The sequence below is a fragment of the Lepidochelys olivacea genome (assembly GCF_965140295.1).
Source record: "Lepidochelys olivacea isolate rLepOli2 genome assembly, chromosome: 10".
NCBI classification, from domain to species: Eukaryota; Metazoa; Chordata; order Testudines; family Cheloniidae; genus Lepidochelys; species Lepidochelys olivacea.
The window spans coordinates 15,657,056-15,684,060 of NC_140420.1; the positions used below are offsets into that span (position 1 = coordinate 15,657,056).

Sequence of the window (27,005 nt, forward strand, 5' to 3'; positions counted from 1 at the left end):
TTGTGAAGATTGCAAAAAGAGAAGCAGTTTTATTTAAGTTTAAAGATGCCATTCAACACGGAAACAAGGGGGGTTTTCATGTTTTGCAATGCACATGCTCATAAAACTGATTACGTTTATCACATGCAAGACTATAATTTCATCACACTTTACAAAACAGGTCTGTAGCATAATCAAATAAAGTGATTGTACATGACATTTACATTAGAAACAAGTACTACAATAGATGTGGCCTCCATAAGCCTGTTCAGGTTGATCCCTTAACCAAAAGTTGCCCCACAGTTAGGACATCTTCGTTGCCTCAGAGCAAGACAAAACAGAATTCCAATGGGAAAGAATACGATGGCACACAAGACACCAAGACAGGTGAAGGTGTCCTCCAATACACCAACTCTGTAGGAGGAAAGAAAAAGAGTTAAGTCACAAAATGCCTGCTGACACTGTAGGCACAGCTGGCAGCTCTTCCTGTTAAAGTTTTCCCGCAGTTTATAAGAAGTGTTTTCAGTTGCTTATAAATTGGCCAAATTAACTCTCTGGGCTGAAATTTTACATGTCAGGTGTCTGCTTGAGGTTGAATTGTTCTGGGAAATTTCAGCCAAAATGGTTCAGCTGTTCCTGTGAACAAGGAAAAATAAGTTTTCCCCTCATGTTAAATTCTGGAGGACCTTTTCTTTGAGAAGCTATAGCATTCTCATGTTTTGGAGCAGGAACCTGACATTTGACACTGGATTGCCTTTGTGCTAAGGATGTGCCTGTTGCCAGCCTTTTGAAAATCTGCCCAATTTTGACCAAGTTACCAACCTTTGGAGGGGGGGGGGGGGGGAGAAGGAAAAAACCTGCAGTTTTCATGTGGTTAGTAGAAACTTGCTAGACCTTTGCAGCGACAGTCCCCAAATATTCTGTCCACACTGGGCATGCTCCAGCCTAGGCCTAAGCAGCTGTTTCCTTGCCCTTCAGGATGCCTGCAATTGCCAGACCGGGGGAGGGAAGAAGTAGAAGACGACTGGGATAAGGAACCTGGGGAAGACGAGAACTGGAGGCTGACAGGGCTTGGAGCCAAGGAGGGAAATGGTAGACTGGGAACTGAAGGAGAGGAGAGAGTGGAATTGAGAGCCAAGGAGGAAAACAGGGTGGGGAAAGAATAGATAAAGAGCATGGATGCAGGGGGAAAACTGGACTGGATGGGTAAGGACACTGGGACAAGGAGCCAGAGGAGGGGAAAAGATGGGACAGGACAAAAGGGATCAAGCTTTGGAGAAATGGACAGAAGAGTCTATGCCCACTACAACACACTCCCCATGGAAGCCAAGATTTCCAAGTCTTACCATTCCTCTGCTGTTAGCGAATATCTGTAAAAGCCACCGGCAAGGTATCTTATCCCCCTCCAGTGCTGTTCCACAAAGCTACTACTGTTATCTGTTACTCCATTTGCTCAATTGGCAGAGGTCTGTGAGGTGAATCTAGAGCTTCAACCCTGATAATGAACCGTGCGTGTCAAAATGGTGCAATACAATGGAATTTGTTTTTTTTTCAGTTTGCTTCAGAGCTAGGGAGTTGAATGTAGTTGTGTATACAAAGAACTGTAAGGTTGAAAAAAAAATATCAAGCATTTAAAGTTAAGGTTAATGTTGGCATTTCCTGTTTGTGTAACTGTATTTTGGGCTTCCTATCAGTATGCCTTGTAATAGTCTAATTACAACACACTTTTTTCCACAGGACCCCAGCCTCCTTCAGTGCACAGGAAACATTGCTCTGGGGATGTATCAGTTGTATAAAGGAGGTGGTTGTCCATAGACTCCCTGCCTCATTTACTGAGGAAGTTGGAAGGTATGCAGTGAAGGAGGCAGGTGATCACAGAAGAAAAGAGAGAATATTCTGATGGTTAAAGTTGCATGCTGACCTGGATTCTCTCTCTACCATTGCATTCCTGTGTGATGCTGGGCAAGTCACTTAAGCCAAACTTTTTACAGTGCTGGCCTTCAGAGCCTACGGTCTGAATTGTAGAAACGCTGAGCACTCACAGCTGCAAGCCAATGAGAGCTGTGCCTGACTCTATAACAGTGGTTCTCAACCAGGGGTCTGGGCCCTCCTGAGGGACCACGAGCAGGTTTCAGGGCCAGTATTAGACTCACTGGGGCCCAGGTCAGAAAACCAAAGCCCTGCCACCTGGGGCTGAAGCCAAACCTTGATCAACTTAACTTTGCAGGGCCCCTGGGAAATTGCCCTGCTTGCTACCCCCCAATGCTAGCCCTGGCTTTTATATGCAGAAAAACAGTTTGGGCACAGGTGGGCCATGGAGTTTAAGAGCATGTTGGGATGGCCTCAGAAAGAAAGAGGTTGAGAACCCTGGCTCTATAATGTTAAGTACACTGGGAGGGGAGAGGGGAGGAGAGAACAAATTCTAGGTGTCTCACCCAAAATTACTCGAAATGTTTGACCGTAATCTATCTATAAAATGGGGATAAAACCCCCTCATCTAAGAGATTTGTGAAAAATAGTTCATGAAGTACTTGGATAACATAGGGGTGAGCACCATGGAAAAAAATTCATGAAGAAATTAATAATTCAGTCTTCCGAGCCAGGTTTGAGTAGAGTGCAGTAAACAAGGCATGGGGCCATCTACTGAATGAGGGGGAAAAAAATTGACTAGCTGCTCATTATTTCAACACTGTCCATCCTCTGCACTGAATAAAGCAGGGGTCCTGTGGAAAAAACAGTTGTCATCTAATTAACAAATCTATCATAATGCAGGAGCACAAAGAGACCAGATTAAGTTTGCACAGGCAGCCTCAGTTCTGGCATTTCCTAATTTATGAGCCCGTGACTTTGCAACCTTAATACTCTTTGAATATACTTTGCGTGTAATTAAATATATTTATATTGCAATAGAACCCATAAACCAACCACAGACTCCTGGACTCCAAGGCCAGGAGGGACCATTGTGATCATCTAGTCAGACCTGTATAACACAGGCCCTAAAACTCCCCCAGAATAATTCCTTTTAAAACTACTGGAGCATCTCTCAAACAGCCAACCTGATCAGGGCCCTACAGTGCTACGAACTATACAAAGGGGCAAGATTCCTCCTCTACAGAGCTTCGAGTAAGCGACAAACAGCATGGAGGCAATCAAATCCATACATTTGGATTTTGTTAGAGTCAAGTATTGTCATCTATCCCTCAACCTAACCATCACTAGCTGAAAAAAATTCTCATAGGCACTGCAGCACAGTTTCCAGGATAGGGTGTACTTATTACATGTTTTGCACTTACGCAACAGTATCTCAGAAGCAAGACTAGAACAGACCCGTGTGTTGGTCAGGAATGTCCTACGGGGGGGGCCTCATTGTGGCAGACCATGTACGCATAGAGAGTTCTGCCCAGAGGGCTCAATACACAGACAAGGGGTGGGAAGAGGCAGATCTCTATTTTACAGATCAGGAACTGAGGCAGAGATTAAGGGGGAGATTTCAGTCACAAAATGGTAGTTATGTTCTTAACCGCCATTTGTGTCTTTGAAAAAAATCTCCCCTTAAGTAACTTGCTCCAGGTCAAACAGTAAATTCATGGCAGATCCACAGAATTGAGCCTCCATCTCGCCAGTCCCAGTCCAATACCTTAGCCATACAACCTTCTTTCCTCCCCAAAGAAGGTTAGTGCAATTGATCCATGAGGGCTAATTCGAGGTAAGTGACATTAGTGGGGTAGAGTGGGGATGTGGGTGGGAAGCTTGCCTGCATGCCAGACTCTTAATCAAACTGAACTGATTTAAAGATATGGATTAGACATTGCCATAACAAAGCCAGAGAAAGTGTAAACAGTTATACTCGAGAAGAGGTCAAGTCGCTGCTCAGGAACAATCATAATCAATGCAGGGCAACTAAAATGAGAAACAAGTGTAGGCCCCAGGCTTGCAAAGACTTACATACACATGAGTAGTGGGGCCTAAAGTTATGCACATGCTTAAATCTTTGCATAATTAGGGGCATTATTAAAAAGCAGCATGTGACTAAGCGCATAATTCATTTAGAGCAGATACTATCAAAACAATTCTGCTGTAACATGTTGATTTTAAAGCAGCTTGTGCCAGGTGTTTATTTGTTCAGTGCAGAGTTTCATTACAGTTTGGCTTTAAACTGTTGCTTTGATAGCTAACAAGGCACCAGTGTCCACCACCCTATGTGACCAGCTATAAAAACCATCATCCAAGATGATAATTTATGCAAAAGTTTCAGGCCAGTGTGAGCAGTCCAGCTGTCATCCCTAAAAAGGTCTTCCCAAACAAAATGAAATTGCACAGTATCAGAAAGCTTAGGTCAGATGCTCTTTCCCTCTTTGTTTTAGGGAGGCTTATGGTTCACATATGTAAATAAAGCCTTAAACATATCACAGTTTAGCATATGTAACAGTGAAGTGATTTAAAATATATTTTTTTTAAATTTTAACTCAAGTTGAGGCTTTGTAAAGTTAATTTGAAAGCGTGCTAATCGCAACTTTAGTGCGTTATAAATTTTATTCTACATTATAATTTAAAAAAAAAAAACACCAGTACCATTAGTAGGACCTCATTTTAATTTACCAGACTATTCTACATAAAACAAAAATGTAGCTAGTTAAAAGTTCTGACACGATAAACACTTCTTGTATACATTCTTAACTTTACTACCGACTCATTGAGGCCTCAAATAGACATGTAACTTTACTCACAGGAATAGTTCCACTGATTTCAAATTGGACTATTTACCTGCTTAGTTAAACATATGTATATTTATAGCATCAGGGACAAATTGTATTTTTGTTAAAAAAATTTAGTGGCATAAAATCTGTCACCTCAAAAGCAAGTTGCTTCAGTGTTAATGAAATATTAACCATTCAATATTAGTTATTGTGAACTTTTCTCAATTCCAAATACACACAGGATAAAATATGCAAAAATAGTAGCACCAGAATTGGGCTCCTGAACCCCTGTTTAGGTACTGAAAGGTGGGATTATCAAGGAGGCTTAAGTGATTTAATTTAACTTTCATAGATGACACTGTGCAGATGTGCCCTTAGGAATGTCTACACTGCAATTAAAACCCCACAGCTGGCCTGTGGCAGTTGACTCAGGCTCAGGCCTGTTGAACTGCAGTGTAGATGTTTTGGCTTGGACTGCAGCCCAAACTCTGGGACCCTCCCACCTCACAGGAAACTAAAGAAATGAGTACTCAACATCCAATTTGGCAACATGCAATTCTAATTTAAAATGTTTTTCAAATTTTAAATCAAAGTTATTTTTAAATTGATCCTGCCACTGGACACAAGCACTTCGTTGAAATTTTTATTAAATATTTTTATACCTTGCCACTCTTCAAATCCTACAGTCCTGGCAATTCAGTCCTAGTGAAAATATTCTTAGTAAATTGCACATGACCACATGAGGTTTCAGTATTTAGTTCCTAAGTAGTCAGCTGATTGACAAGGATGTTTTTCAAGATTTGCTTTGGTTTTGCAAAAAAAATCAAATCTAAATTTGCTATTTAAGACATGTGATCTTCCTGCCTGGAAGAAAGTCAAATGACAAGGAGATATCACAGTTAGAAGCAGTACTGAAGTCATTTTTCTTAAATTAACAGTTGTTTTGTACATAATTCCTTTAGGGGAAGATTTTCCAATGGCACAAAGAGCAATTTGTGTCCAAGCTTCCTTCCAATGCATTTACACTTTTCTAAACTGCAGCAAAATTCCAAAGGGGAAAAACAGGGATTGGGTTGTTACTGGGTATCGTTAATCTTCCTTTGGCCCATCCTAGCACACTTCAAGCCTAAAAGTCAGCTACACCATGCCAGCATATTCCTCCAGCTTCCAATGCAAAAAGGAAAGACAATCAATTTAGAATCTTCAGACAAAGGTTAAGCATTAATCCACCATGTTGTACAGGCACCTAATGGCTCTTCCATCTTCCAATCATAGTTTAAAGTATTGCTGTTCAATCTAGAACTAGAACTTAAACGATCATCCTAGAAAACTGAATACTTGTTTGGTTAATTAACGATACAGGCTCAAGCCCTCATACCCACTCCACAAACCATAGGGTTAGTTCAAGTAGTCTCCAGCCCAGGGGTGGGCAAATTATGACCTGCCAGACATTTTAATCTGGCCCTCGAGCTCCTGCTGGGGAGCGGGCTCTGGGGTTTGCCCCACTCTGGCACTCCAGCCAGGGAGCGGGGTCTGAGGCTTACCCAGCTCTTTGTGTACCGTGGCTTCATGTGGTTCCTGGAAGCAGTGACACATCCCCCCCTCCAGTCCTGCGCGTAGCATGCTGCTCCCACCCCAAGCACCACCCCTGCAGCTCCCATTGGCCAGGAACCATGGCCAATGGGAGCTGCAGAGACGGTGCCTGCAGATGGGGCAGCACACAGAGCCACCTGGCCAACAGCACGCCTCCATGTAGGAGCCCGAGGAGGGACATGCCACTGTATCCAGGAGCTGTGGAGGCAGCACCTGCGGATGGGGCAGCTTGCAAAGGTTTCTGGTCATGCCTCCAGGTAGAAGGCAGAGGGGAGACATGCTGCTGCTTCCAAGTCCTGCTTGAGGTAAGTGCCGCCTGGAGCTTGTGCCTCCTCCCACACTCCAACCCCCGGCCCCAGGCAAGAGCACCCTCCTGCACCCCAAACCCCTCATCTGCAGCCCCACCCCAGAGCCTGCACCCCAAGCCACAGCCCTCACCCTCAATTTCATGAGCGTTCATGGCCTGCCATACCATTTCCATGCCCAGATGTGGCCCTCAGGCCAAAACGTTTGCCCATCCCCATTCACACAGCTGCAATTCATCTTCATCCTGGTCCTAAACTGCTTGGAGTGGGAGAAGGGCAAGTATCTGTCCCCGTCCCAAACAGAAATTAGTGTTCATTGCTCCCATTTGGAAACTAGACCAACCAGGATGGCACATCCCCAAAAGCTCAGAGACCAAGCGAGTTTGCAAGATGCTATGGAAAGTACCACACCACACTTGATAGTCTAAACACTACAACCACTAAAGCTTTGCAATCCAGTGGCGAGCAAACCCACTCCCAGATGCACGCCATAGATCAGACACAGAGATTAAGTATGAAGACTGGAAAGTAGAGCACAAGTCATACATAGACAGCTAGGCTGAAGGAGCTCTCACAAGCCTTTATTATCTCTGAAGGAAACCAAGAGACCATTCTAATCAACAATAGAATATACCAAGTCAAATTAGGAACCACTTAATTCAGCTTGCCTATGTCCAACCTCTAATCTCTGTATTATCGCACCATGAAAGCTCATCCTACTTCACAGAAGAGATATGGAATCTCCACTAGACAAAGCAGAGTTTAATAAAGGTGTCCTCATCACAGTTTGGAAGCTCTGAAAGCAATCAAGAATGCCCAGGCCACACCACACAAAAAACAAACGAACCAAAAAAAAAAACCCACCACATTTCCCCTCATGGCTGGTGACATTCAGATCTATACTGCCAGACACCAAAGCCTTCCGTTGCCCCGAAGGGCACTATGGAATAGGCTCTACTATAGCTCTTTAGTAGGAATCAACCTCATGAATGCTGTCCTGCCTCCAGGAAATCTGGTTTCCATTTCTAGATCTGCCACTCAATCAGTGTGACCTTGGACACAGGCTCTGTGCTTCAGTTTCTCTTTAAAATGGGAACAAATGATGTTTGGAAATTTTATCCAATCAATCCCAGAGCATTTTACTAAGGAACATAATTAGCATTATCTAGACAGGCCAGAAATAGCCAGGAAAGAGTGCAATGAAGATAGGCTGATTTCAAGCATCACTTCTTGAATGAAAAGTCTAGCTAGAAAAAGGTCCTGTCTCCCTGCAATACATAACACAGCTCAGTCTTTCACTGGGCCCTGAAAGAGAGCACGCAGGAGCACACAGCAATCTCCCCATCCCAACAGCAACATGATCCTGCAAGTACTCCATAGCTGCTAGTACAGTCAGCAGTGAAGCCAGCTACATTCAAATAAGCTACTGCTTCATGCTACTGTAAAGCTTTTGGTACGTCTGCTTCCTGTAACTGTCTGCACACTCCCTAAAATGGTCACAGATCTGCTCTGGGAAGAGGATGTGGAACACAACACACTCTACAAAAAGAAGAGGATTACAAGTCATATGCAAAAAATGACTATGGACATCGATCACATAGGGTTCTGACCACAAAAAAAAAAAAAAAAAAAAAAAAAAAAAAAAAGTGATAAAGCTACATGCCAGCATTCACACCACTGTGGGACGACAGAGACAGACTTATTACCACGGAAGAAAAGATTCATAGTTTTGCATGTGCGATCAATTAGGTTTTTCATCAGCAGCACTTCAGCTTGGGAAATGCTGATTAAAAAGCCCAAATACACACAGGGCTATTATCTTAGAGACCCACGTGCAGGCTTTACAAATTACAGGAATAAGTCTCAAAGATGCATGGATTAACAACAATGGTTTCTGCTACTGACCTATTAGAAAAATCCAGGTGCTCAGAACGGGCTTCCTGTTCCTATCCCCATTATCAACTTGCCATAGGAATGCCTGGGTGGGGACCTGTCTGTTGCCGTTTTCCACCCAGCCCAGATGCACGTCCCTTGGGTGGGCCACGTTGAAGTTGCACTTTCTCCCACACTGGATGTGCTTTTTTGGTTTATAGTCAGTCTTTGGTTTAGTGCTTTTCTTTCTATAGCTAGTTTTCTATTGAGGTCGGCAGCAGAGAGAATGAGAATAAGGATTTTCAGTTCTAGTGCTTGGCTTTAATACAGAGTGTTCTCTCCGAGCATCCAAAAAAAAAAAAATGACATCACTTCTGAAAATCTCAGCCAAAGCCTTGAACTTTCAGATTTAGGCAACAGTAAATTGGACAGTTTCACTAAATAGATTGAAATTATAACCTAGGTTTAGCAACTGCACTTACTTGATTTAACAAGGTGTGTCCTCTTGGACTCCCTTGCACAAAAGAAAGCCAAAAGGAGTGGCCTTGATGTAGTGTCAAAGCATTATTTGACAGGCAAGGAGCCAGTGTGCTGAACTGTGTGGTTTCACTAATGATGAAGAGCAATCACAAGCACCTATTGTATAAGTTAAACTAATGGAATGAAAGAGGAGGGGGAGCTAAAAAATGCAGAGTCCACAAGCAATTCTTCTGTTGCCTACAGGGTCTACTGAAGTTTAGTTTCTTGAATAGCTTAGGAAAAAGCCATCCCCCTCACCTCACAAACTGCATTACAACCCAGGGGCATTTAGACAGCACAATGTGCCTAACACCTAAAATGTCAAGAACATTTTAAAAAGGAGGACTTGTGGCACCTTAGAGACTAAAATTTATTTGAGCATAAGCTTTTGTGAGCTACAGCTCACTTCATTGGATGCCTTTAGTGTTTTTCCACTTGTAGCTCACGAAAGCTTATGCTCAAATAAATTTGTTAGTCTTTAAGGTGCCACAAGTCCTCCTTTTCTTTTTGCGGATACAGACTAACACGGCTGCTACGCTGAAAAAAGAACATTTAAGTTATTCAACATCAGCACCTGGAAAGCACTCATGACATAAGAGCTGACTGACCCAGTCACAGTAAAAAAGTTTCCACAGTAGAGGCAATGCTAGCAGTAATTATTTGGGGCATTCCTAGCATCACACCCCTAAGTGCACTTCCTCCCTGGGAACAGAGTGAGAAGGAAAGGTGGTCCCTCAAGTGGTAGCCCACAGATTCACCCTTGGGGCACATGTGCCACGCCAATCTTTTAGCCTGCAGCATCTGGTGGGGCTACACCTGCACCCGCAGTACCTGGTGCTTGGCTGCCCCAACCCAAGGGCACAAAGTGCAGTGCAGGTACAGCAAGGTCTATTTGCCAGGTCTGTACTGCAAACTTACATCTGTAGAGCTAAATCTCAGGGGTGTGAAAAAAATCCACACCGTAGTTACAGCGACCTCACCCCCTGCGTAGACAGCACTACATCAACAGGAGAGCTTCTCCCGTCCACATAGCTGCTGCCTCTCGTGGAGGTGGAATACCTATGCCAACAGGAGTCCTCCGGTCAGCACAGGTAACGGCTTCACTGAAGCGCTACAGCTGTGCTGCTGCGGCCTTTAAATTGCTGACCCTGAGGGCAGGTTTACACCTAGTTTTCCAGTTGGGTTTTAATTTTTCCTTTTTTTTATAATTTTCCATAGTTCGTTAGTAGGTTTAGAATCCTGCCCCGGCCCTTACCCCAGAGTAGCAGGACTCACACCTTTATGGCAGAAGCTAGATTTACAACATGCCCCTCAATGGGCATGATGTGTGCTTTTTTTTCAGATGAAGGGCAAATCCCTGACCACTGCTCCATCAGCCCCTCTTTTTCCAAGCAGACTCAGAAGCACTGCATGGAAGCTTGCTTTGGTGCAAAGACAGACAGACATAGCTAAGGCTCGATCCTCCCTCCAGTCCAGTAGCAAGCCTGGGCTACCAACCTCCGACTCCTTGGCAATCCCTGGGAGCCCTGGCTGCTAACCTCTCAACACAGCCCCCATCACTTTGCCTACTCTGTCCAACAACCTCAGAGAACAGTCAGATCCTAGACCCAGTCTCAGCATTGTTGCATCTGACAGCCTGGATGCTGGCTGGCTGCCGTCTACCAAAAGAAGCTGTTCAGCTGAAGTTCAGAACGTTCTGCTCTAAAGCAGGAAACCGACTTACAAAGCTAAAAGAAAACCGTTTTCTGTTTGGGCATCTCAGCACCATTTGTCTCTCGACACCAACCGCAGCAATATTGGTCTATGCAACGATCTAGGCTTTATTAGTTCCATAGGGTCCATCTAGCAGTGATATCTGCACATTACTCACCTACCCCAGGCCACACTGTTTTTTCACCCTACAGTGGCTAGATTCTTTAAGGGACTCAAGCATGTCCCTCGCTTCCCCACCCCCTCTCCAGTTTGGGAGCCCCTTCTTTCTTGGAACCTCAGTACAGTGTTAACAGGGTTGAAAGGCCCTTTGAGCCCTTAGCAACTTGTTCCCTATCCCACCTATTAACAAAGGCTGCCTTTTTAGTAGCCATTATAGCAGCTGGAAGGTTAAAAAAAGATTCAGACCCTTGGGGTGAGGGGGTGGAGAGCTCCCCTTTTACTGTGTTTCATAAGGAGTGGTTCACTGTCAGGCCTGATCTAAGTTATTGCCTCAAGTTCCATATTAACCAATTTTTTCGTCTCCCAGTTTTTCTTCCCCAAGCCTCATTCAACTCCAGAGGAAGCCAAACTTCATACAGTTAAAGGTAATAGGACAGTGCCCTTACTACACCAACAGCACAATCATTCAGGAGTAAACCGAGAGCCTCTGTTTGTGGTCTCTGCTGATAGAGTTAAAAGGTCAGGCAATATTCTCACAGAGATCATCAAAAGAATGTTATGAGCTAGCCAAGTTAGAGCTCAGGCAGCCTCTGTAGTCAATTTGAGAATATCCCTATTTCTGAAATTAGTAGGACAGCTTGTGGAGCTCAGTCTACATACTTACAAGACACTGTTCTTTGGTAGAGGCTTCTAGATCAGATGGCCATTTTGGTAAGGCTGTCCTGCAGCCGTTGTGTAAATCAGAACTCCTACTATCCACCTCCAAGCAAACAGACAACTGCTTGTTAAGTCAGCAAGGGTGGAATCCGCGTGAACAATCACTGGAAGAAGTAAATACAGTTGCTTCCCTTAGAGCAAGTGTGGCTCTTAGAGATAAGGTCACCCACATGGATTCCACTACCCAGCCTTCTTCCCCACTACTACTGAGTCCAATTCCTTCGCCAATACAGAATCCCAGAGGAACTGAGGAAAATGGTTGGGCCTGTTCTTTGCCCTTCATTCCACTGGGGAGCAGGGGGTGGGGAGAAGAGGGAGGATAAGATGATACCTAGGGCACAGGCACAACCCCAACAGATGCTGCTGGGCAAAAAATCATCCAGTGCACATCCACACCAAGAGTGCATTCCAGGTGGACAACAGACATCTCTAAAAAGAGTCCCTCTAAAGAACCCTTCAGACCTTGTGGTTTTGCCCAAGACGGGGGGGGAGGGGGGTAAAAGGGACAGACTGCCCTTTTATTGTAAGCAGGAAGTTTAAAATGGAGTAATTAACAAATGCAACTGCTGCACTTGCACAGTGCTACAGAACTGGCCTGCTGCAGCCTAATTGAAGTCACGGAAGGCGTTACTCAACAGCAGCAGAATGCAGCCTCCTGCACTTCACAGCAGGGTTGTTTTTGTTTATTTTAAAACATAAAGGGCCTTGTCTACACAAGACTTAAGATTTCCCACCATTGCAGTCCCAACAGCATTAGCAACAGCAAGACACTGACACATCTGAGCATTGGCCAGACTGGCTGTGAGTAGGTTGGAGTGCTGTAGTTAAGATGCCAATATCAGGACTACACTAGCACGGCCATTAGCAGTCAGCTTTAAGAAACAGTGTCTATGAGACAGGACACAGCTGAGAGAAACTGTATGACTAGGGATTAGGAACTCAACAGCATGTTTCTTGGAAGGAGGAGTGGAGTTTAACATCCATCTCCTGACACGTAACAGGAGGAAAGGTCTGTGTACAATGTTAGCCCTTTCACTGCGACATCTTTGCCATGGGTCCAGTGCCCTTTGACTCCCACTACTGTAATCCAATTCTGTTCCAGTTCCTTAATTACAACTAGTAAAGAGTGTTGTAATTGTCACATACACAAAGCTGGAAGGAACATCTTTTGGGAGGAGAGTCAGCTAATGTGTCAAATATTAAGACAGGCAACCCACAGCTATTTGGACAAAGCTTACAGGGAAGGGGAAAGAGGGAACACAGAAATAGAGGGCCAAAAACTGCAAGCCTAGGTGCTTGAAGTTAGAGATATTTGTGTACTTACACATGGATCTGACCAGATTTATAGAAGTACTAAGCACTCACCAACCCTGAAGTCAACAGCAGCTGGCTCAGGACTTCTGGAAGTCAGACAACTGTTCACTATTTCCCTCCTGGTTAACTGTGCAACTTATCACACACACTAACTTTATGGCCTATGATATGCCCCTACATTGTCTAGAAAGACTGTTGCATTGGGGTGCTTCAATTTTAGGGGACAAGCATGCATCCTCTGGAGAACAGAATGTTGAGCTCCATTATAGGAGTCAATAAATAAAATGACTTTTGAAAATTTATTACACACTATGTTTAAGGTTCTGACATTTCCTGACTGTGCATTCTTAGCATGACACTAATGCCATCTTTGGATTTCACACACATTCATTGTCCCCATCCCCTATATATGCATTTTCTGTTTCATTACAGGAAATGTCAGTTTCCTGGTTCCCTACACTTTGCTAATTATAAATGTATTCTCCCTCTCCCCCCCCCCCCACTCACTCATGCATCCACCCCCTCTGTGACCTGTGTGCCATTACCTTTAATTATAAAGGGAATAAGCAGCCTAATTCTGAGCTAGCCTTAAAAACCAGACACTACGATTAAACCAATACATAAGCAGGACTAATCAGGGTATTTCTGGTCAGCCCTAAACAGCTACAAACTTCAGAGTTGAAGGCTGCAGTCTAAGCTATTACAATTAATCTTCTTAAGAATCAGCTCCTATAGTCCAGTTCTGCTACTAAGCAGATGTCCTTGATGCAGTCAGTAAAGTTGTTTTAAGCTCCCTTCTCCCCTACATGAAAGTTATTTGGAGGCCATTTTTTGGCAGCGCAAAATGCCCAGTACAACCTTTTACCAATAAATGAAACATTCATTGATCCATGCCAGACATCAGACACAGGGACAAACCAATCAGTGAGAGAGCAAGACATAAGTGCCAGGGACAAAGAAGAAACATGGATTATAAATTAAGCCAGTTGCATGTGGCACTTTACCACTTGGGGAACATACTGGAGCACACCATGCTGCGAGGACTTCCTCATAACACAATTATTTCAGGATCAATTCCCACAACAGAAGCTTATCTGTAGTGATATTCTGACTACATGGACACTTGACATGGCATTTATTAGTTCAGGTCATCTCCTAATCAGAGATGGAACATGCCTAGGCAAACTGTCTTTTCTTAGCCTGTTACTACGTTTAGAAGGGGAAGCTACTTTTAAAAGGAGTTACAGAACACCACTATTTTAGTCCGTTCCTTAGTCAGTAAGTTATTCTTCATCTTAGATAATAAATTACAGAGAGTTACTGTACTCAATCTGAAGATTAATCCAGCCAAAAGTAATTTTTGTCCTACAGCATAATCAGCTTTAATGTGGTTTAAAAAACGACACCACTCCTAGGGTCTAAAAATAAAAAGGGAAGATTTATACTACAGCAGAGTCTCACATTTAAGCTACACTACACCTGCTCATTCGGTTCGGAAAAGTAATTTAGTTTCAAAGGCTCGTTGAGGAGAATGATTAACCTTTTGATAAATATGTTAGCTTGAAAGAAAAGTCTCTGAACATTAACATCTTAAACACATTGTAAGAGCCAGAGCTGCCCTGATCAAAGATACCAAGTACACAAAAGTTACTACAATTTAACACACACTTGGCACTTTTAGGCTGAATATTTTAATCAGTCAAAATATCTGAGTTTGTAACAGATAGTGCTACCTAGGCTTCCCCATACTTTAGGGAATATCCCGAGTACTGAAAACAAAAAATTGTGATTTTTGACACAGCTGAGCCCCCTTCTAGATAGGCCACCTCTAGAATGTCAATCCCCACCCCTGTAACTCCTTGGCCTCATAACAGAGACTGCCAATAAGTGGGCCAATTAGACAGCACAATCTTTGCAAGATGGATACCTGCCTGCTAGGAACAGGCCTGAGATTTAGCTATTCATTTCACCTAGCCTGTGTACAGCCAAACTTGGATGATCTTTGGTCACTTTTGTCCTGAGCAAGATTCATAGGCGTATCCAGTGGGTGAAAAGCTCTGTTCTTCCTTACCACAAGCTCCTATTACCACAGTGGTAAAGCCTGTGCACACTGCACCAATTAGACACCTGGATAAAATGTATTGCAGCAACTTCTCCATCAGCTCAGACTGAACAAAGGAAGAATTCATCCACACTACAGGCTGGGACCTAAATTTCTGAGGCATTTTATAAAATGCCTATTAAGTGATGCACTCATGCAATTAACAAGACAGATGTCTGAAAATCATTTTTATTAGCAAGAGATCTAATTGTTTAAATTTATTTCTCTCAAACCAGATAGTCCTAGGAGGATGAATATCCTAGCAGGAAATACAGAAATATCTGTGCTCAGCTGTCTTTTGTGAACCTACTGAGTGCTAGTATCCCCCTTGTATTCTTTTCTACACTCAGAAAGCAGGCTTGCTTCTACCAGTGGCATGTGTTTGGTGCAGTTTTCTTAGAGGATTGGGAAAGACTTTAAATATCCAGGTGGACAACTGCGTCATGAACAGCAACTCCAAATGACAGGTTTAAGGCAACTGCTAGATTTGCCATATCAAGGTTTTTTACTTGAGCTTACATAACGCTTTAGCGCGTTCCTTGTCCTAACCTCTCCAGCCATCAAACTACAGCAGAGCACCACTGCTAACCCTTAACAGGGATGAATTTGGTCTCTGCAATTTGTGTACACAACACAGCACATTTTTACTGCATGCTATGCAATACAGTTTAGTGAGCTACTTAGTTTTCAATCACATTTGGATCTTGTTTTTGCAGCAACTTCTGTCACCAGCTCCTATTCCTACTGGGTTCCTGGTTACAGCATCAATCTTAAATAGAATTCCAAAGGGACTTCACTTCCTACAAGGTGCAATAACATGATTATTGCCAATGTCAACATAGTCACTGCATACGTGAAATTCACATTTGCCACAAAATGTAGCAAAGGACTGATGTGAGAAAAAATTTACGCTCCTATTTTTCTACTTAATAGCTATTTTCACTTTTTTGAAAGTCTGTGTTAAATCTAAATAAATGCATTTTTGCTGAGGGGAAAAAGGGACGCATTTACAGTCTTCATTCATAGAGTTTCCTTAGATATGCCACAAAAGTGGGTCCTTTCTGATGTTAAACGTGCAGAAAAGCCTGGAATCTTGAGTTTATTCACAATCAGATGCCATTTTGTACAATTTCATTATTCTTTCTCTCAGGAAGGAGGCACTTGGGTGAAAGGGGCAACAAAACCTAAGGGAAAGGTTGGGTGAACCTAAGGGAAACCTTGGGTGAAAGGGGCCAAAACCTAAGGGACAATATCCTTCAGTCCAGACAAGCCTATACAGGCCAGGGAGTCGGGGAGCAAAGAAGAGGATTAATACAGTTTGAATACCACTTTACCTCATCCCCCAATCCTAAAGCAGCCCTCAAGGCTGCACAAATTTTTGCCCAATTGCAACAGCTCCCAAGTGGCCATTTCACTAAGTAGTGAGTGATTACAGCAGTACTCTAGCCACACATCTTTCACCGTCACTGTACCCAGGAATGCAAGGTGGCAGTTTACAGCTGGCAACCCCAGCTCTACGCCACCAAGAGAATCCCCTACTGGTCCAGATTTAAAAAACAAGCATTTGCAAACATTAGGCCAAGAAAAATTACTTGCATTGGTTTTCTTAAAATTTGTTTTAAAAAGAAATAAATTCCCTTCAGTTTGTCCCAACCAAACACTGCAGCACCAAGAAAGTAGAGAAACTGAAGAGTATTTAAGGCTATGTCTATACTGCAGCTGGGAAGGTACCTCTAACTTCAAGCAGACAGACACACACACTAGCTCTGCTTGAGCTAGTGCGCTAAAAATTGCGGTGTGATCGCAGGAGCATGGGTGGCAGCCCAGGCTAGCTGCTTGAGCGTACACCCAGGGGGATCAGGTGGGTTTGTGCTCTGGCAGCTAGCCCAAGCTGCCACAATGCTATTTTTTGTGCGCTAGTTCAAAACAGAGCTACTGCTTGTCTGCCTACCCATGCCGCGGAGCACACTGTCCAAGGAGCAACGTAGACAGGCATTTCTTAGTTAGGGCCAATGAGTGACTGCATGGCAAGAAGCTAGATTGGTGAAGTTTGCAGCTTTAAGGGTTCAAGCGGTTCTTGGGGATATAAAATGGTTTAAAGGCAGGACCAGATTGACAGTATCCCTTGAACATTATTTCAATTGCAAGCAGTAAATGATTTAATTGACAACAGATTCCCAAGAACGACACATGCTGCTCAGTATTCATTAATGTTCTAGATATTGGGGTTGTGGTGGGGAGGACAGGAGAAGAGAGACAGTTATGCCTACACAGTGCCTAACACAAGGGGAAGGTGGTCTCTAGGCACTACCATCATTGCATTAGGAAACGAGCATAATGCATTGCAGTGTCAGTGCTGAGCAACTAATGGTTCTGCATTGCTTCACAAGCACTGGATCCTGCTGAAGATCTAACTAAAGAATGACCTACCATGCCAAGGTGAGAGAAGAAATGCACAAGAGTTACCTCACTGTTTGGAAATAGCATCTGTATCCCCATCACAAGGTGGCAGTATTTCAGATTTTAAAAAGTATAACACACCACATTATGGCCAGTTGGGTACACTACTTATGTTGATCACCTCTAAAGTCTGGGCACTTTTATTGAGAGGTGCCTAGTTTTAGATACCCATGTTTCACAATTTCAGCCTTTAGTCCTTCCTTCCTGCAGCTAATGCATCATGCTATGATAATCACTCAGGATAGTAAGACTTGTGGCAATAAGTAGAATACGATCTCAAAATATATCCAGACGGCAGGCAAGTACTGTATGTATCTGATCTTGCTGAAGTCTGGCTTCTGACAGTGCAATGTTCTGGGTAGGAGCAACTTTTGTTTGGATAAGCAGCATTTACACATATACACCCACACCGTGATGAAAAAGTTATATCCCACAGCTATGCCTGAAGATGCTAGTTCATCTCATGATAGTGAGAACCCTCATCATAAATTATGTTCCCCTACCCACCAGCTGCAAGCAAGACAAATCCACAAACATTAATAATTTTGTCTCTCTCTTAACATGGCAGGACCTTTCCGGCAACACAACTTAGTGTCATGAAAGGAAAGCTAGCTTTGTGGAGTTTGGGTTTTATATTTACAATTTATGGTTTATTTTAAAAAAATTGCCTTAAACCATTTTATATTAGTTACCCACATCCTATACAGTGCAATATATGAACACACATGGGATACAACATCCCCTCCCATTCAGACAAGTTACAATCAGCTAAAATGCTTAAGTGTGGGTCTTAAATCTGCAAAATGAGGGCATTTAAAGCTAGTCTCTAGAGCCTCAATAACCCAATTTGTAGTGCTAGTACAAGCACAGAGTCAGCGTACCAAGTGTATCACAATACACACAGTTCAGTATCTGGGAAACCCCACAAAGATTAGTGTGCCCACTATGAGATTTCCTAAGAAAGTCACTATCAAAAATGGGTGAAATATCCAAAGCCACATCCTAACTAGATTACTGGATTAATCAGAGCACATTTACACTCCTCTAACACCAGTTTTACACTCAGATTCACAGCTATTGCAGGGAAAAATCTAAAAGTACTAAACATAACAAAATCAGTGGCAGTTTCTCCTGTCTAGAGTCTGAGTCAAACAATACAGCCAAGGGTATTAAAGCACAGTTCATCTTAGCATCATGATCTTGTGGTTCTTTCTCCAACCCATCATATGCTACAGTACTTGGTTGTTGCCGATTTATGCTATCTTTAGGATACCGAAAAGATGCAACTGGGCCAAACATCTTCAAGGACCAAGGAAAGACCAAGACATACCAACTTAGACCAGTGGTTCTCAAAAAGGGGTATGCATACCCCTGGGAGTACGCAGAGGTCTTCCAGGGGGTATGTCAACTCATCTAGGTATTTGCCTAGTTTTACAACAGGTTACATGAAAAGCACAAGTAAAGTCCGTACAAACTAAAATTTCATAAAGACCATTACTTGTTTATACTGCTCTATATGCTATCTCAGTGTTTCTCAACCGGTGTGGGGGGGGGGGTCACGATTTTGTACTTATATGGTAAAAATGAGAAAGCAAGCAATTTTTCAGTAAGTGTGCTGTGACACTTCTGTATTTTTAGGTCTTGTTTTGTAAGCTAGTAGTTTAAGGGAGGTGAAATTTGGGGTACACAAGACAAATCAGCCTCCTGAAAGGTGTACAGTAGTCTGGAAAAGTTGAGAACCACTGGCTTAGACAACATCTCTGTGAATACATTTTTCAGGCCTAGGAACTAGGAATAACATTGCTGCAGTCCTTGAAAAGTGAAGGATTAAAAACTCTTCTCCCAAATTAGCTAAAGGCAGAGAGGATTCAGACAAGAGAGCATCACTTATGTCTCATGGTGGAAGTTCCATGCTTCCCAGAATGGACTGAGCTTCCATTCCTTCTCCCTGCACACAACCATCCTCTTTTCTGAAGAGATCCCAATACAAGACTATCAATCCCACAGCTGGTCAAAGCAGGAGTAGTTAAGGTTTTGTATTCTACTGCCCTTTCAGGACACTTACACAGCTTTTACCACTTCTGATGCCAGGAACACTATAGCAGTTCAAGCACTTCATTAAAAAAAGGCCAAGAAGGTGCTGACATGGCATCAGCCTATCTGTGGCTACAGTTACTGGTCCCAACGGTTCACTTCCTACAATTGAGTATGCCTCTTACAGAAGCTAAAAAGGGCCCTGTAGAGTAATCATTGTATCTTGGAGTAAATATATTCTCCCTCTCAACCCAATCATTTTTGTGGGCTGAAACAGAGCCTGAGGAGTTGAGGGAAAGGGACTCTCAGGATCCTACCTCAGAGGAGACTAAGCTAAAATTTCTTGCTCCTATCCTCTGTAGAGAATAATCAGACAGTGGAAAAGCAGCATGCTGAACATTGGATGTGTCCATCAGAGAGGCAAGTAGGCACTTTAGAAGAGGGACTCTATTTAAGCAAAAACTTAACACTGATTTCTGCAAGGCTCAGACTGCTTCATTTTATCAAATCTGCACCAACCAGTATACCACACATCTGGACCAAACAGTGATCACCTCCAAAAGTCTGAGCAATGCTCAGCACAAGGATGGTGTTCAAGTAAGTTCCACTGCCTAGAGAGGGATTTTCCGCTAGAGGTTACATTTTCAGATCTGAAGCTTTCAAGGAATCCTCTATACCATGCTGAGCGAGTTACCAACAGAAAGAGAAACAAGAACTGTATAAAAATCTGTAAGAGGCCATTGATGTTTAATCTAGTGCAGAAGATTCACTATTTTCATGTGAAATTCCCTTTCAGATTTACAGGTTTTAAGGCATGAGGGGACCATTATGATCATTCTTGTCTGACTTCCTATACAGAAAAGGACAGAGGAATTACTAAGTGACATTCTATCAAGCTTTATTTTCTGGTTAAGTTACAACATTTTTTAAAAAGACCTCCCATCTTGATTTAAGAACTTGGAGTGACAGAGAATGCACCACGTACGTTCCCAACTAAGCAGTCCAATGGTTAGTTACCTTCACTGTTAAAGATGTGCATTTAATATCTAGCCTGACTTTATCTAGCTGTTACAATTTCACTCTAAACTGATGCAGTTCAACAGCATCAGCCCTTACACAGCATTCTAAGAGCCTCCATCTTTTGGACCCACCTTTCTAGGAAGAAGTCAGACTTAGAAGGCAGGCTCTGACTCCTCACAGTACAATTCCGTTCCACAAAGGCCAGAGGATGCTTCATTCATATCATCTCATTACTGTGTTGAGACTCATTAGAGCATTACTCTAGCACAACAGTGCTTGATACCACTTGTGCTATTCTGATGGGTCCATCTCCTAAGCATGGATCTCTGAATAAAGGCCCAATCCTGCAAGGTGCTGCTCCTGGGCAAGATCCTGTAAGTACAGCTCTCATGCACTTCAGTGGAAGTTGAAGGAGCTCAGCACCCCACAGCTGCAAGTGTTATAAAGATCATAAAGAAAGCCCAGGATTTACCTCAGAAATGATCTGATCTCATCACCTGTTGTGAATATGCCCCCTCTCATATTCTTTTGGAGCTGGGCTGACCAGAACAGAATGCGGAATTCCAGGAGAGGAAGCATAATGAATGTATATGGTGGCATATGTCCAGTATTCTCTATCCTTTTCTTTAGAGCATCCTAACTTCTCTTCAGTGAAGAACAGTGGTTTAATAATAAATAATAATAAAAAGGGCGTTTGGTCTTATTAATTAGTGGAGGAACTTGCAATTAATCTTTTCTGACTCCCAGGCTCTATCTTGGATTAACACCTTGCTGCAAGCCCCCTATGTTTTTAATCTGACAACTCTTCCGCAGCAAGCGGACTTCCACACTCCTAGAATCATCAATATTGTACCAATACAAACAAGAAACCACCCCTGCCAAGAGAGCACTGCCCATTACTTCAGCCATAGTTTAAGTAAGTAAAAGGGAAGGAAAAATCCCAGGTTTTCTTCATCAACCTAGAGAAGGAAAAATCAACAGAGCTGACTAGGATCCCACATGTGGATATCATGTAGGAGTCCTTTCTATGGCAAGGGTAGGTGACAAAAGGGACTATGGTCATCACCAAACACAGTAAGTTTCATTCCAGTGTTACGGCTGAATGGGATGACTGACAACATCCCACCACTACTTTATATATAAATATTCAACTAATTTCATTTTGATATTTAAAACCAAGATGTTTATGGTTTCAAGGCCAGAGATCTGTAATTTATTTTAAAACGCTGAAAAACAACTGGAGAGAACTGTACCTGCAGGCAGGGCAACCTCCAACCACTACAACGGAGGTGGTGGTAGCTGGCTGTTGAATGATGGTGTACATATTAGGATAGTTATGCTGTGGTGGTGGTGCAGCATATCCTAGAACAAACAGAAATGCAAGTGAACCTTTTGTCATAAAGTGTTTTTTTTTTTTTAAAAAAAAAACAGGTAAAGGACACAATGATTCCTTAGACAATGGTAACTTGGGAAGGTAGATTTCATTTTCCACAACAGAAAGACACTTGGTATCATAGGGTCAATTCTACAGTAGAAGCACTTTGCTGGTACAGTATAACTATAATGGCAAAGAGCTCTTGGTGTGTACATATCTTATACCAGCAAAACTGTGCTTTATAGCTTATTCCAGCCACTAACCCCCTCCCCAACAAAACAAACTATATAAGCAAAAGCACAATTTTGCTGGCTTTACCATGCATACACAAAGGCAGAGGTGGGCAAACTACAGCCCGCGGGACCGTCCTGCCTGGCCCCTGAGCTCCTGGCTGGAGAGGCTAGCCCCCGGCCCCTCCCTTGCTATCATTCCCCCCCGCCGCCTCAGCTTGCTATACTGCCTGTGGTCTGGCCTGCCATTCCTGCCAGGCAGCGCGGCATCATGGCTGGCTCCGGCCAGGCGGGGTGGCTGCAAGCTCCTGCTGCTCTGAGCAGCATGGTAAGGGGGCAGTTGGATAGGCGAGGGAGTCCCAGGGGGCCTGTTGGGGGGGGGGGGGTTGGGGCAGTCAGGGGACAGGGAGCAGGGTTGGATGGATCAGAGGTTTGAGGGAGGCAGTAAGAGGTCAGGAAGTGGGAGGGGGTGGATAGGGGTCAGGCTGTTTGGGGAGGCACAGCCTTCCCTACCTGGCCCTCCATACAGTTTCACAACCCTGATGTGGCCCTCGGGCCAAAAAGTTTGCCCACTCCTACACTAAGGGTTTATAACAGCACAGCATCTCTTCTTTCCTCTTCCTTCCCACCCCCGCCCCCGCATCCAGGGGCCAACATACTATGTCAACAGAAGTCTCTAGATATGGCCCAAGATCTGCTTAACATAAACAAAGCAACAGAACTGTAATCTGAATAAGACACTTAAAAAAATTCATTGTATGAGACAAGACTGTGGCCCCAAAGGTGTATTCCTCAGGACTTGGGAGGACACATACCAGAACTTGAATCAGAGATAGAGTTAAAACAAATCCTTCTGAAGAGGACATGCTAATTAGCACGTCTTTGCAAAATTGTTTCATAGGCCTGAATACCTAATACAATTTCACAGTCTAAAATGTACATAAGGCTAATAATTAACTTCAAAGATTTTGTTTTAATGTTACTGGAGAAGAGGATGAAAAAACAGTTAACTGAACAAAAAGGTCACAATTTTTAGTTTTAGGCATCCAAACTGGTGGAGACAGGATGCAGTGTTTCTCTGGCTGCCAGGCTGAAAACTTCCACATTAGTTAAACTGTGACTAATATACAATAGCAGGAGTGGAGAGAAAGAGGTAGAACTAAGGAAATGGATGAGAAATCTTGAAAACTGATAAATGAAATTGCTTGGAAGACCCAACCCAGCCAGCAAGCTTGTGCATGTTCTAAAAACTATATTTAGAAAGCATAAACTATTTTACAAATCATTACTACAGAAGCCTCAGAAATGCAACGACAACAATTACAAGCTTGTTGTTTAGCAAGAGACTATGCAATGACATATCCTGCCATATAGAGAAACTGGGCTATTATGACATCAGACGATGAGGTGCCTTACACCAGCCAAGTAGTGATGTTTTGGGGAGTTTCTTAATGAATAAGGGCAAAAAACATTTAATTTACGGAATCACAGGAAATCCATTAAGTGTACTAGCAAAGAAAAAGTCAAAAATAATTCTTGGGTTTTTTGGGGGTGAGCGTGCTGTGACTGAGTAAATGGTAATCAAATGTCTATGGTCCCAGGCCTGAAGGCACGTACTTAACTTTATGCACTGTGAATAGACCTATTGAAGTCACTTGGGACTACTCACAATGCATGAAGTATATGCTTGAGTCTTTACAGGACCTGGGGTTAAGTACCTACTTGACGCACTAGTTTTTCCTCAAATGTTGGGGGGGTGGGGATAGGGAGAATTTCCACTGAGAAATTGCCAATACTGTAGTCTAGTTTTGTTTCTTTAACTGGATCCAAGTCATGCTAAATTTCATAGTCAACAGAAAGGGTTACACTCAGTTCCAGGGACATTTACATTAGAAAACATCGCATTTAATCAGAGGAACAGAGGGAATGTGTGCATGGTAAATTGTAGCTTTGGGAAGAGGAAGTCAAATGCCAAGTGTTAATGTGTGCATCTTTGTATGAAGTCCTGATAATTCCATCCCTCTTCAAAATAATGGCAATACAGTATCTCAGCAGTTAATGACAGCAGAACACAAATACAGCTAGGTAAATAAAAAAGGACACACATTGTGCCCTACAATCAGTCTTAAGTGGGAAGAAGAGAGCAGCTTTTATAACATCTGGTACTCCTGACCAACCTGTTTTCTACTCCAGCTTGAGTATTAACCAAGTCACTGAGGGCAAACATACGGTTTTTACGGGGAAGTGGCACACAACCGTTTAGCAAAGCGACTGTGAATTTCTCCTGCTACAGCCCAATGCCATGGTTTCATACACAAGCAGCTAGGTTTTGGTATGACATGCCACAAAACTTTTTCCAAGAGAGGTAGTGTCTCCAGCAACCAGCCCTTCTATTGGCACGGCCAATGTAGGATATTTAACTCGATTTCAACAGAAGAGCTTGTTCGACTTGCAAGCCCAGCCAACGAGAGAGAGGCTTCTGCAGACTTGCCTTCTGCACGGCAATTCCCGGGCTTACCATGACTCGTTTCATTGGCGGGGAGAGGAAGGGAAGAGGGAGGATTTGCTTGCAAAGCTTTAGTAACCCATTTCCCCTTTCCACGTTAGTTTTTCACTCGCACACGGCAACAGCCGCCAGAAAGACCCCCCCACACACACACACACACACACACCCCCCCGCCGGAGTGGAGCGACACACCAAGCCCACCGCGGCGGGGCTTGCGCGCTGCGCCTCGCAGAGTTCCGCAAAGTTTGTTTTGCGTCTCACATCCCCACCCTGCCCGGGCCGGAGCCAGGGGCACGCCGCTTAACACTCAAAACAGGGCCCTTGGCACCACCGCCCAGCTCCGGGCCTCGCCCGGACAGCGACCCACCTGCAGGGGCGGCGGCGGCAGCAGCGCTGGGGTAGGGGTAGGGCGGAGGAGGCTGGAAGCCCGGCTGAGGAGGGGGGATGGCCCCGTAGTTGCTCTGTCCGAAGTCGCCCCCCTGCGAGGCCGGGGTGTAGGCGGGGGGCCGCTCCTGCAGAAGAGGCTTGTTGTCCATGCTGGGGCGCGGCGGGGGGGGGGAGCAGCGCAGAGACCCCGCGGGGGGGAGAGGAGGCAGCGCCCCGGCGCCCAACTTTCCCTGTGCCGCCCCCCGGCCGGAGGGGGGGGGGGAAGCGAGCCGCTAGCGAGGGTCTCTCCGCCAAGCCAGCCGCCCCCGCACCCAGCGCATCCGCGGGGGGAACGGAGCCCAGGCGCCCCCAGCCAGGCGGACCAGCAGCAACGTGCCCGCTGCCGCGGCGGCTCCCAGCGCTCGGGCCAGTCACAAGACTGAGCTCACGTGACGCGACTCTCTCTCTCTCTCTCTCTCTCCCTCCCTCTCTCCCCCCGCCCTCCTCCTTCGCCAGCGATCAGCGGTGACTCTCTGGCCGCCGCAGGAAACCCGCCCTTAAAGGAGCAGCCCGCGCGCCCGCGCGCGGCACCCACCTGTTCGGCCCCGAGCCGCTGCGCGCGTGCGGCCAGGCTGGGTCCGCAGCAGGGGGTGGGAGGCGGGGCTCAGCCTCCTGAGGGGAAGGAAGGCGGGCGCGTTGGCACGGAGACCTTTGGGGGTTAGCGTCGTGTCAGTCAGGGTGGGTCAGAGACAAAGCAGCTCGCGGATTTTGTAAGGGGAGGGGGGGGGGGTTCGTTCACTGGGCAGATATCAATATTATCCCTCCTATTGCAGGTGCTCAGTGCTGTAGGGACAAACTGGGGGACACTGTCCCTGTCCCCCAGAGCACGGCCAGGCTGAAGGGATTGGGTGGCCTTTGTTGCAGTCTCTCAGGCCCCTGGCGCCAGGTTTAAGAGCACACAGGCCATGACATAAAATAGCACATCCAGCAAATGAATCCTCACCCCCTAACAAAAACACACCAACCAAACCACTACAGACTGAAAAGCTAACCCCAGGACGAAGGGAGACTGTCCGGCTGTGGATTCTTTTTCAAAGCTAGGGGTTTTGGGTTGGGGGGAGGGGGTTGTTTTTATGGTGATGTAGGATTTTGTGTGTGTGTTTCGCTGAGACACCATTTAAAAAAATCTCAAACAAACCCCAACTGAGATCCTGCCCCTGTTGCAAACTGACAGCTTGCATCTGCCAAAACATAATGAAGAATGAAAACCATCACTTTATATTCCTTATCCAGTTGATCAGAGCCAAGGTTCTCATCTCACTCTGAGCTGGAGGGAGAGCAGGACCCAGGCTCAAGTCTCTTTAAATCAAGAATTGGAATGGAAGGGAGAGAGGACAAAGACCACCCACCCACCCCCATCCTGCAATTGGATCCACTTGGACAGACTCATGCAGAACCCTAATCACTTCAGCTGGACTCCAAGCAGGTGTAAGTGTCTGTACAGATCTCATGGCAGGATGGGGAGAAAGGCGGCAAGACCAAATCAGAAATAGGGTGACCAGACAGTAAATGTGAAAAATCGGGACGGGGGTGGGGGGTAATAGGAGCCTATGTAAGAAAAAGACCCAGAAATCAGGACTGTCCCTATAAAATCAGGACATCTGGTCACCCTAAATCAGAAATGAAATAAAGCCCTTATCCTCCAAAGACTTATGCACATACTTAAATCCGTGCATTGGGAGAAGTACCATAAGAGTCCAGAAAGAAAAAAAAAAGAGATTTGTAGGCGTAGGGAATGAATGGAAACATTTTCTAAAGATGAACAGTTATAGCAAATTTGTTCTAAGGAAATACTGTGAAGAAAAGACATAAGGTATAAAAGGAAATGAGTAGTGAGGTGTAGAAGATCATTTTACCTCTGTATTTGGGATTGCTGAGACCAGTACTGGAATACTGTGTCAAGTTCTGGTGTCCATAGTTTTAAAAGGATGTTGAAAAATCTAGAGGGTATAGAAAAGAGCCAAAAAATGACTGAAGACCAGAGA

The 27,005-nt window shown here is 44.4% G+C and overlaps 1 protein-coding gene across 1 annotated transcript; it reads right to left on the reverse strand.

Annotated features, from left to right (window-relative positions):
- BRI3 (brain protein I3) lies at window positions 1-25,407 on the reverse strand. The gene is made up of 3 exons (XM_084641657.1): window positions 24,962-25,407; window positions 21,737-21,845; window positions 1-393 (listed from the first exon to the last, which is right to left on the reverse strand). Exons 1-3 carry the CDS (start codon window positions 25,128-25,130, stop codon window positions 261-263), a joined length of 411 nt encoding a protein of 136 aa, XP_084497783.1. The 5' UTR covers window positions 25,131-25,407; the 3' UTR covers window positions 1-260.
- Between the last annotated feature and the right edge of the window lie 1,598 nt (window positions 25,408-27,005).